The sequence below is a fragment of the Rattus norvegicus genome, chromosome 13 (genome assembly GCF_021556685.1).
Source record: "Rattus norvegicus strain SHRSP/BbbUtx chromosome 13, alternate assembly SHRSP_T2T, whole genome shotgun sequence".
Lineage (NCBI taxonomy): Eukaryota > Metazoa > Chordata > Mammalia > Rodentia > Muridae > Rattus > Rattus norvegicus.
In genome coordinates, this window is record NC_141546.1 from 90,196,415 (window position 1) to 90,208,634 (window position 12,220).

Genomic DNA, 12,220 nt, shown 5'->3' on the forward strand with positions numbered 1-12,220 from the left:
CTGAAGAAAGTAGTCACTGTCCTATGCGCACTGTAGTAAACTGCTGTCCTACTACCCACAAAACAGCCGAGTGACCCATGATATGCATGGGGCACATTTTACACAGAGGTAGAGATGGTGTCCCCCTGTTAAAGCATGAATGCATTCTTTCATTGATCAGAAAGAAACAACAGCTCATTCTAACAAAGGTTAATAAGGGAGCTGAAGATGTGGCTAGGCTGGAGAATGCCTGCCTAATACTCATGATACCCTGGGTTCAATCTCCAGCACCCCAAAATTAGGTGTGGGTACACACCCGCAATTGCAAAGGAGGATAAGAAATTCTTTTGAAATCCAAGGTCATACTTACTGAATTCAAAGGCAACCTGAATATATAAAATCTTGTCTCAAGAAAACAAAAACAGTAATAATAAAAGTTATAAAGACTGGCGAGACGGTTCAGTGGATAAGGGACGTGCTGACCTGCCCAAGGACCTGATCTGAATCCCTGCAAACTTTATAGTGGAAGGATAGACAGACCAGAAGCCCTGACTTCAACAAGTACACTCACTGTAGCAGCCCTGACCCCAAATGAATATATAAATGCAAATTAAAGTGAAGTGCTGACATAAAGGCCAACAGGAAAGGACTTCAACTAGATCAACCACGGAGGCAAATAAAACTGATCATAAACTTTAGTTTTGGTACTTTTGGTTTCTGTCGGTTGGCTGTTTATATTTGCACCTCCCTCAACACTCAGGGCCTTGTGCTTTGAACTCAGTCTCTTATACTTCTTCTTCTCCACACAGCACACAGAGCAGCTAAAGATAAGATGGGACACATTTCAGCAACTGTTGATTGATCCAGCTTTTAGTCTTTAAGCAGCCTGTTCCCAACTATGTAACTCAAAGCTTTGGGGAAAAGTTTGAATGTTTGTACAAACGGTCACTCTAAAACGAAAAGCTTACAAAATAAAATTGGGGGGGGGGGGGTCCTGTATCACAAGCCAGAGGGTCGATTTCAGTTTTCAGAGGAAAGGTGAGGGGTGGTGAGTAGAAAATATCATATATTGTTATATTGTATTGCATATCATATTGTTAACGGGAAGCCACCTTACCTTAGAGCAAGTGTTCCAGCAGGCTTCTCAGGTAGAGAACATGTCCTGTTTGCTTTCAAATACTTAACAATCAAACTGACTGGCACCATAAATGGCAAGTGTTTAGCTGATGTTTTGCACTATATCACTTTGGATCACTGAAGCAGAAGGAAGTACCGGCCTGTGAATGCAGTCCCTAGTGTAGTCCTTGGCAACAGACTCCCTGCAACGGCTCAGTGGACACCAGTAATCTGACTTCATGCTCTCCGACTGAGGTCTCCACAGTAATGTAAGGACTTTAGTTTGGATCACTATGTAATTCTCATCCTCTATCTCTTGAGACACGACAAATGCATAGCCCTGGATGGTTTGTTATGTAGCCCAGGCTGGCCTCAAACTTACAGCAATCCCTACTTCCCCCTCCCAGGCTGTAATGATAGTACAGGTATGCACTATCATTAGGCCACTGACGAGCTGGGATTTGCCCCCTACTTGTATGATTATTTCTTAAAATCAGACAGCTGAGAAAAGACAGACACAAAGGCAAAAAGCAAATCTCCAAAAGTTTCTTCTTACTAAGTCCTGCAAAAACTTTCAGCCACACATCTTTGGAAATAACCTTTTACTCTAACAGAAATGTATGTTTTTAATTTAAAGCAAATTTACATGTTTCCAAGATATTGCCAGTATTTTTCATCAAGTAAGCAAATCATTTCACCAATTAATCTTTTATTTTAGTTCTAGACATTAATTACAGAAACAATGAGATCATCATATATTAACCTGCGGTTACATGCCTTCTGATTATTTCCAGTGTAGAGGTCTAAATTTTTACACAAACGTAACCAGCAGCCAATAATTTCTGGTGTAAACTGACATCTTTTTGGTCCTCAGACATGTTTACATACAATCTGACATATGCCACTTAACTCTATAAGCTCACAACAGCACTAGCAATATAGCAAACCTTATCCAATTCTTAGTCAGCAGGCTTTAAAAAAAACATATAAATGGAATTGCTAGGACATATGTTTAGAAGGAGCTTTATTTATTCACTTGTTCATTCTGAGTATTTTCCTGGGCATGTACTACTCAAAGTGATGTCAAAAATATCCATTATAGAGGTCAGGTTAATCTAAGTAGTTCTTCAAAATGACCATGAATACATGATGCTACTGTATGAAGACTCGTGCAGATTTAAAAATAGTAGGAACCCAGTCAACATTGCTTCAATCTCTATTTTAATGAGAATCAATTTGAGGATCAAAGAAATTCGTTTTACTCCTTTTTTTTCTCATTTTCAACCTATCACTTTATACTGTGCACAAGAAGAGTAGGAAGCCTGAAGAATGTGCACCTACTTAAAAAAATAATAATAAAAACAAGTCAGGCAGGGGGTTGGGGATTTAGCTCAGCGGTAGAGCGCTTGCCTAGCGAGCGCAAGGCCCTGGGTTCGGTCCCCAGCTCTGAAGAAAAAAAAAGAAAAGAAAAAAAAAAAAAAGAAAGAAAGAAAAACAAGTCAGGCGCATACAAGTCTTGAATCCCCCAGCACTTGGGAGGCGGAGGCAGGCAGCCTCTGAGTTTGAGGCCAGCCTGGTCTACAGAGCAAGTTCCAGGGCAGCCAGGGCTGCACAGAGAAACCCTGTCTCAAACAACTAAACTTAAATAAAAATAAAAAACACCCACATAATAGAGACAGCTTTTTTATTCCACTGTCAATGTTTACTGCCCGAACATGCCTGGGCACCATTACTGGGGTAAAAATCGTAGTCTTCTTACTTTATGCTTAACAGTTTCATTTACAAATAAACGGCATTACCTGATGAAAAGGAAGCCTAATACTTATCTCCATACTGATGTGGGCTTCCTCTGGGTAGTGTCTAAAAGCTTCCCTCCAGAGAGCTGACTATCTTAACCTTCTTGAACTCAGCACCACAGAGTGTTTAGATTGGTTGTTCAATATCATGCCTTAAGGACTTGAAGGGCAAAGCTCTGTATTTTCCCTCTCAAGTTGAAGGTGGCTTTCCCAGCTTATTTTCCTAGATAATTTATAACAATTCTCTCAAATTACATAGAGCATACGCTTGGCGTAACAAATGACATTATAATAAATACCATTTACATAAAATGTCACATGCTAGCATTACCTTAGATATGAGTTCTTATGCATTATCCAACTTGGTCTTCACAATAATTCTGTTAGGTAGTATTTCCACTTGATAGATGGTAAATGGAAGCTAAAAGTGATTGCCTAGAGATCAGACAACTAGTAGTGAATTGTGTAAGGTTTCCCTGTGTTTATAGCATTTCCTTTGAGCCAAAACAGCTCTCATTCCCATACTCATATTTTAAATTTAGCTCCTTCATTAAACCTTCTATTTTAGTGTGTTTCTTAAAGTATTCTAATATAGCTACATATATATATATATATATATATATATATATATATATACACATATGTGCTTTTTAAAATTCCATCACTGTTGGAATCTCGAGTTTAAAAAAAGCTATGTATCTTGTTACTTGTGAAATATCTTTTGTGTGTAGTATATTTCTATGATGCTATACATTAAAAAGCCATGGAAATGTAATATATCAGCACTGGTTTCTTTGTGCATCTTTACTTTGCATTTTTATTCCAGTAACAATTCTTTCAGCCATATTCAGATAGAAATAGTAACAAGGCCTTGTTTCTGCTTGAGAAATGGTTCCTACATGCTTTCCAAATATAAATTTAAGTTTTACATTGTTGCTCGTCGTATTATGAACAGCCTACAAAACCATGAGCAAACATAACTAAAGCAAATGTGAGCAAGTTTCTGGTTAGTGCAGTTAGTAAGGGCTCTTACCACTTGTTCTGCTCCTCCAGATGCGTGGCTACTCTACTGGACACAAGCCCTCGGATCCTGAGTCACTGTAAGTATAGTTTCTGTTTGCTGTTAGCTCTTTGCCAACACTGAACTCTGCAGCTCCCGCCTACCCGGAAGGAGGGGCTTTGTTTGACTTTTAGAATGAAGCCCTCATTGAGTCAAAATAGAACTGATGAAAAGCAGCATTTATGATTTATTTCTTAAACATCTAAAAACTACAATTCTACATTCTAACTTGTTAGAAAATTAGACAATATCCACAATAGTTTTAAATACTTTTCACTTGTTTGTCTCACTTCCAACTTATTATTTTGTGATGACTTAAAGTAATATATTTGCTTCCTTAGTTAAAAACAAACAAACAAACAAACAAACAAACAGTGCTTTGGCCAAGTCTAATCTTTAGTTCCATTTCCATTACATTCAGTTCTGTCTTTTGAAATGTCTGTCTACCCTTTGCAGTTATGCCTTCTAAATGTCTCTGGAGCAGACTGTGGTTCTGACAAACTTTATAAAGTGGGTCTGAATTACTCTCACTTCCAATCGGCCTCTCTCAGAATTGTTGTTAATTGCTGTTTTAGGACATTTTAGGCATTTCAGTTGTTCTGCTAGATTTAAACCTTAAGATCTACCCAATATTAATTAATTAATTAATTAAAACCTTAAGATTTACCCAATATTATTGCTTTACTAAAAAACAAACACTGAGACCAATCAGCGGCTGTCTACTCTGAGCATGCTGTCAGTCATGTGAATCTTTTCTTGCTTTCCTCACTAAGGAGGAGTAAGAGTATACTCAGAGCACACTGTGGTCTATTAGCATGCTGTGCTCCTTCCCAGCTCACTGGAGCCCGGACTGGCCTAGGTTACGGTGATCCTCCTGTCTCAGCAGTCTGAATGACAGGATTACATGAGTGGGCCACCATGCCCAGATTGGGATGTATCTTAAATATGAGCTTCTTAGACTACTAAGCGGTACACTTCTTAGAAGGTAGAAGGCTAGGGAAGTCTTACTGCCTCCTGAGTTCCAATGGTCAAGCAGGTGAGTTCACATGTAAGTGTTAAACCCACGACACAGTGGCACGCACAGCTAAGCTTCTGACAGTTGTGTCTTACCACATGGCATCTGAATTAGCTGCTACTCCTACTACCATCTCCATGTGTTCCTGTAATCAAGAAACTCTCCCAGTCTATGACTTACGTGTCCCTCTACGTATCTGAGGTGGTAGCAACAGTAGTAGCTGCGGGAGTAGCTAAAATAGTCCTTGGACAGTAATTTAGTGTAAAAAAAAAAAAAGATAAAACCTAAACACAGGAGCAAGCGAGATATTACCTAAAGGTCAGCAGAGGTGCTAACGAGGGACCCAGAAGTAAAATAAAAGTGAACGGCCTTCAAAGATTCTGAATTGCTGTAGCCAATTCTGAAACAAAAGAGCCAATTCACCAACAACTCAGTTGTTGAAAGGTTAACAGTAACATGACAATCTCAGTTCTGAAGACACGTGAACAGTGCTTCTTACACAGTTGTGGCTCACTCTGGTGGTGGGTATCCTTCATGCGACAATGTTTTGAGGCATTGCCAGTGTTTTCTTTTGTTTTTGAAGGTGCTCTAGGTTTTAAAAGTTCTTGCTGTCCTTGGGGTATCTAGCTTAGTGGTAAGTGTATTGCTATCCAGGAGTGTCTGGTTGCTAACCCTCCGCTTCAAAGATAATGTCTTCAGGGTTTGGTGGAGGAGGGCAGAACTCTTCACTGGGAAAGATCTCCTGGAACAGTGTTTCCGCTTGCTTGACTGCATGCTCATTCCCCAGTCCACAGTCAGGACCAGAGCAGATGTATACATTGGAAGGTAAGCTACAGTATGAGCTTCGGCTCACCCCTGAGGAATCTCTCATATTAAAATAAAGGGCCCACAAAAGTCTTGGTTTTCTGAGTTCCTCTTTGTCTGCTTCTGCTTCTGCAAAAGGGATGAATAACTGCTTCACCACGGGTTCCAAGTCTTCTCGGGCTGTTTTTGAAGAGAAACAGGTCAAGTGGACCAGATAGCTGTCCTTCATGCATGTCATGGTTGAGGAACATAATTCCATGACCCGAACCGAAGCAGTTCCCGGCTCCAGAGGAGGCACTACCAAAATGGAAATCTGCTGGTCTGAATCAGTCTTCAGGATGGACTGATCTGTGATAAGCACTGCCCTTGAGATCTGCTTATACTGAATGTTTGAACACATTTCCTTAGAAAGGTAACTGTCCTCCACGATAAAATAGTTGGCACTTATTCTCTGCCCAAAGCCATCTATGATTCCTTTACATCTTCCAGAGTCTCTGTCAACTACAAGACATTGTACCTTATGGCGAAGGCAATAGACTCCACCAAAAACTGCGCACATCCTGCAGAAACACTGGGGAATTTCTCCTTGGCCGTATAAAGGGAATATAAAGGGAGTGTTGCCAAACCGTCCAAGACACCGAAGGAAGTTCTTTGTTGCTTGAAGGCCATCTAATGTAGTGCAGGATGAGTCTGACGACATTGCAATTGAGTGGAGTATGAAGTGTTGGAGGTTAGGCGTTAGCTTTTTAGTTTTTAAGTAGTCAGAAAATGAACATTGTTTGAAATCTTGGTATTCATCTGAATGTTGCTCGTAGTCTAAACAGAACGTGAGAAACTTCATTAGCATTCTCTTCTCAACCATAGTGAGCTCTTTACTGTTAAACACATCTGCTCTGGAGCAAGGCACCTGTTCTACCTTCCCTTCCCGAAATGCAAGGATCCTAGTAACATTCTTAAACTCTGCATAACGACTAACGTTTGATTTGATTAGAAGATCGATCAGTGAGCCTTGAGAATACAGCAGCTTTGATACCAAGTCAATGTTGAATGTCCGGCTCTCCTTGACCATCTGCGAGTAAGTAATCGTATTTCTCTTTGGTTGTCCTACGTTGTCTTCTGCAGCAAGTTTGTGTTCACCTTCTTCTCCATCTGAAACTGTGTGCATCCCGGTTTCATCTCCACAGAACTTTTCTTTCTCCAGTGAGTCCTGTGCATCAGCGGAGGAGAGTGAAACTGCTCCATCACTTCCCTCTGTACGTCTAGAAGGCGCCTCGTAGCTTGTACAGTCTTCTGAGTGCCTTTCTTTGGGCAAGCTTGCAGTATCCAGAGAGTCCGCCGGAGTAGCAGATGCCTCTGGGGAGGGACTTTTCTGCAGAGGGTCGGTCTCTTGCATGCTATCTTCCACATCTTGACTAGCATAACAGAAGACTTCCGTGTGCTGAATAGTTTCGTCCTTCTTGCAAAGAGCGATGGCTTCTTCGGTTTCATCGATCAGGTCTTGCCATGTGCCAGTCACGTCTCCCTCGCTGTCATGGTTCTGTTGATAGTCCTTCAGCCACGACAGCAAACCTGTAAAGCTGAAACTCGCCCAATTCCCTCCATAGTAACTCCTTGAGTCAACGTGCAGAACTCTCTGTCCACTTCTTGAACATGCAGCTGCCAGGATGGACTCAGGCAAACCAGTCCCTATTATAACCACATCAAACTCTGTGGGAAGTTTGTCCGCCATCCTAGGAGCTGAAGCTTCAGGCCACAGCTGATGAGAGAACACAGTACGGATCTAGGTTGAGGGCTCTTCTGAGGTATTGATGCTGTAATAAAATCTTTATTTGTGATATTCATTCAGAAACATCGAGTCTGTAAGTCCTAAGCTTTTAACTCTTATAATTTTTAAACATTAAAAAAAAAAGTCAGTAGCATGGAAAACACGATAAAGTGCATGTAATCATATCTGAGAATACTCATACGGATGTGTCCTTTTCATTTCTGCATTTCACCTTAGCGGGAAATGTTACCATGCATCACATATGCATTTGTGACTGGAACTCTTCTCTGAAAGAAGAAAATTCAAGAAAAGAACACAGTTGTAAATAATATAGAAGCAATTTCATGCAACAGCAATTCCAATCCACTGGAGTCTGACTTGTTAATGTGGATACAAACCTCTACCCAAAGCAATTCATTAAATGGTTTCCGACAGTTCTTCTAGCAAAAAGAAGGTATTTTATATACCCTCCCCTAAAGTCAGGCAATATTGTTATGAGGCATAGACACGATATCCAAATAAATTAAAAAATAGTGTTATACAATTATTGATTTTAATAAAATATTTGGACAATACCATGAGCTTACGCTAAAGGACTATGGTGGCTTTACTGTGCTAATGGAAACACACGATGTGCTATGATCATGTCAACATAATGGGGAAGATTACTGTGGCCAGGAAGGTCAGTAGGTAATCCCAGAAGAGCCTTAGAGAAGATTTATATATCCTTAACTACCCTACGGATCTTGCAGTAGACACTAAGATATTCAGACATTACATGATACACTAAGATATTCAGACATTACAAAAGAATTAATTCAATAACTGGCACTTTAAAATACCTAAGTATATAAAAGAGCAAGCCTAAGGGGAAACAGTTTTATAATGTTTTCAGTATCAAAGTATAAGTTAAAAAAGAAAGTTCTTGGTTACCTATTTAAAACACAGTAACATAAATAATATCTAAATAAGGAACTATTTGCATTTTGCCACACGATCTCTGCAACCACGAATATCTTTCTAAGCGTGTTATTTTCATTTCTAAAGAAATAATGAGAAAAGATTCTTCTGTTCCCTTCCATCGCATGGCTGGCTATAGTCCATGCAATGCTAGGTGTGGCTGGCGGCTGTTCCCTTTGGACATACTCACCTGGAATTCTGCAGGCTAGCACATTTATACACCCCACTGCCGGTCTTTGGATTGCTCATCATACACAGTAGCAATAATTGTTCTTTGGCCCCTCTACTGTACACTACCATTAAATCTGCTATCTAGATGCAGGTACAAGTAAGAGAATGGTTATTCTGGTAACTGTAAAATAAGCCATTCAATAGGGATTTAAATGAACTTTACTAGGTCACTGGCTGGCTGGATCAGTTTAACTGAAACCGTGACCCTAACAAGCCCAGCTGGTAGAAACCTCTGACCAAGATTATCAGGGATTCTACTTATTTTTAGCCTTCTTTGAGATGCTAAGACCAGAGCCCAGAATGAAGCAATTCCCTGGTCTCCTCCTGCACATATATACGAGAATATGTGAATTACTTACTCGTGCTTCTAGCAGACTATAAAGAGGGAGAGAAAACCTATGAGGCTGTCTAGAGTATAAGCATGTATATGCACTTCCTCCAGGCACAGAACAAGGCTGAAGGGTGGCAGTAAGAGGGGAGGGGGTTATAAGCACCAAGTGTAGGTACGTTCTAACCTACAGATGTCACTGTAGCCTTCAAAAATACAAAGCAAGTGGGAGAGAGGACTTTAACCGCAGAAAGCTCAATAGTAGATTACAACGGTAGGAGAACCAGCAGCCGGTAAGAGACTGGGAAGGCCTAGACAATGGGATAGCCATAGGCCTACCCTTGTGCCACCAGTCTCACCAAAGCCTGGAGCAAGCAGCTAGGAACGTCCAGCAGTTAAACATGTCCTCTCCTTCAGTACTCAGAATTGATTAGTCCTGGCTGAGGAGCAGAAAAGGGAAGAGTCTTCTCTACCTCCATCCTTTTCCCTACTCAAGAAGCATATTCTGGGAAAAGAAATCATTTGCTAATTATGCTGTTAAGATCTGCAGCAATCTCACTCTAGACTTGTCTCCAAGAAGTAACTTATTTCCAATCCTCTAATCCCACAAGACCTACATCGGGTTTTAGGATGGGAATAAAGGCCATGATTCAAAGTCCTAATAGATGCCCTGAATAAAGGAACTGTCCAGTAAAACACCCGGGGTGGATGTTTCTTGTAGTCTTTAAAGAAATCTCTTCTGATGCTGACAGACCCCAGCAGGAATTCAGAAGGGGAAGAAAGGACAGAGAGGATTCTGGAAGATAAGCTTGGCAGAGCAAGCCAGAGAGAGACAGGGTGCTGCAGACATAAGAAAAACTCAACCCAGTCTTGTTTTCTCAGCCCCAGATGGAGACACTGAACACCACAGCACAGAAAAGTACTTCACAGAAAAAAAGGACTTTAATGTCTTCAAACACCTGTCGCCCGCCCAAGGGGTTCTGCAAGCTAGGCTCCTGACACATCACCTTGTTTAAAGATTAATCTGCCTAAAAAACCCTCCCAACGAACATTTTTAGGTAACAGAATAATCACATAGACAACCTATGTACCACTCATATCCTCTTACGGACCTTTCTCAGGGTTCAATACTGTTATATAAAGGAAGTCCTTAGATGAATGTTTATTAGGGGGGAGAGAATAAGAAAGTATCAGAATTGTCAAGTAGTGGGGGAAAAAAAAAACCACCGTAACTCCTAAATTTTATTTTAAAACTTTAAAAAGGGAATCATGACAAATACTCTGAGATTTGGGTTTGTCATACATCTCCGGGATATGACATAGATGATTTTCTCTAAGACCTGCCAAGATCAAGGTAATAGTAAATTATCAATGTGTTTTAAGGTTTGTAAAAAGGGACTTTAAGCCTTAAGTAATATCCATTTCTATTGTAAGTCGTTGTACAAACAAAATCCTTAGGACAGATACACACAGACTCTCTCTCTTCTCTCTCCTCTCTCTCTCTCTCTCTCTCTCTCTCTCTCTCACACACACACACACACACACACACACACACACACGTTTTTCTCAGGTTTAGAATCCTGGGTTAGTCAACCTTCAACCTGTCAATTCTCAATATAAATCTTCAAGAAATCAACAAGTTCTACTTTAATTAAACGTACTGGCTGCCCTGCTAATTATTTATTCGCAAGAGTGAGTTGGAATTCTTTGAGCCCTTTGTAACCTCTGGTGTGACAGAACCTATGTGGAGGGAATACAATTTAAAAAAAGTATAATACAGTCTCACTCCCTAGGAAGCATTCAACCGTTTAGAATTGCTAACGAGTGAAAGGGGGTAAAAATGCTGCGTTATTTAGGATTCTACGTGTCACTTTAAGAAACAAATACTTCATTTATTAATTAAATCTTTCCTTGTCCCCGCCTCCACTCTTCAAGAGTTGACTTTTTTCTTGCATCTCTGGACTCTACAGGCCCTGGTTTCTTTCCCCCACTGTGAGATGCCCTGTTGAGCTACAGTAGGAAGTAAAAACAGATGAGAGGACATAAGGTGATCGGCAGCAGGGAGACTTTGTTAAGTGCTGCAGAGGGATGGGGAGCCGAGGTTGATGACTGGCTGGGAGGAAGGCTGTGTAGACCCGAGGGAGGGGGCGGAAGAGAAAGAGAGTTGGGGAGGAAGACCTGGTGGAAGGGAGAATTCCTGGGAGAAGAGAGAAGAGGGTTACGGATGAAGGGAGGTTCTCGAGGAGGAGAGACAGGGAGTTGTGGGTGATGACTGGCTATCAGGGACGATCCCGGGAAGGACGGAAGCCCAGAGCTGAGGTACCCAGGGAAAGTTGAGAGGCGAGGAGAACCCGTCCCGGGCGACTCACCAAAGAGGCTGCCGCTAAACCCGTCCCACGCGCAGCCCACGGCGTCCCACACCCAGCCGTTCCGCAGGCACGACGCGAAGGTGAAGGTGACTCCGAACAGGGATACCAGCAGATCGCCCAGACTGAGGTTGACCAGGAAGAGGTGGGTGGGCGTGCGCAGTCGCGGGAACTTGGAGTAGAGAAGCAGCACCAGCAGGTTGCCGCCGACGCCCAGCAGCGCGAGGCAACCGAGCAGCAGCGCCAGGCGCTCGTACGCGGTGGGGCTGAAGAGAGGCGCGGGGCTCCGCGTGCCGGCCGGTGCTGCGCCCTCGGCGCCCGCCCCGTCCTCCCAGTAGCCCTGGCCGCCGCTACGGTTCCCCGAGTACATGGCCCGACGCCGACGCGCCGTGAGGGAGAGGGCTCCGTGCGCCCGGCTGCCCGCCACGCAGCGAACCGGGTGGAGCTCACGCTCAGGCTGCAGCTCAGGCCATTGTGCCTCGGAGCAGCGCCAGGCCCGCCCAGCCCGCGCGCACCCGAGACCCCGCCCTTCAGTGCTAGGACCCCGCCCACCGCACGAAGCTCCGCCCCCTAGCGTTCTTGAGATCCCGCCCTCCCGCGTGAGTCCCGCGCCCCACTAGCAAGCACTACACTGGACCTCCATCGACGCCACGCCCTTCAATCTTGCGGCCCCACCCAACAACAGCCGTTTGGCCCCGCCCCCTTAAGGCTCTTCCGCAGTCTCGCCTGCGGCTCCTCCCTCCCGGAATCTCCCGTTACTCCGCCCCCCGACTCACACTCTTGGCCCCGCCCTCGAGGGT

General features: G+C 42.9%; 2 protein-coding genes across 2 annotated transcripts in view; both read right to left on the reverse strand.

Annotated features, from left to right (window-relative positions):
• The window catches only part of Opn3 (opsin 3), a 30,481-nt gene extending 18,606 nt beyond the window's left edge, over positions 1-11,875 (reverse strand). The window contains 1 exon segment of the mRNA NM_001191933.1: positions 11,424-11,875. Within this exon segment, the coding sequence (NP_001178862.1) occupies positions 11,424-11,790 (367 nt within the window). The 5' untranslated portion in view covers positions 11,791-11,875.
• Positions 1,683-11,896, reverse strand: Chml (CHM like Rab escort protein). The gene is given in 2 exon segments (NM_001109524.3): positions 1,683-7,822; positions 11,424-11,896. A coding segment is annotated over 1 exon segment (1,866 nt). The 5' UTR covers positions 7,500-7,822; positions 11,424-11,896; the 3' UTR covers positions 1,683-5,633.
• Positions 11,897-12,220: the final 324 nt, after the last annotated feature.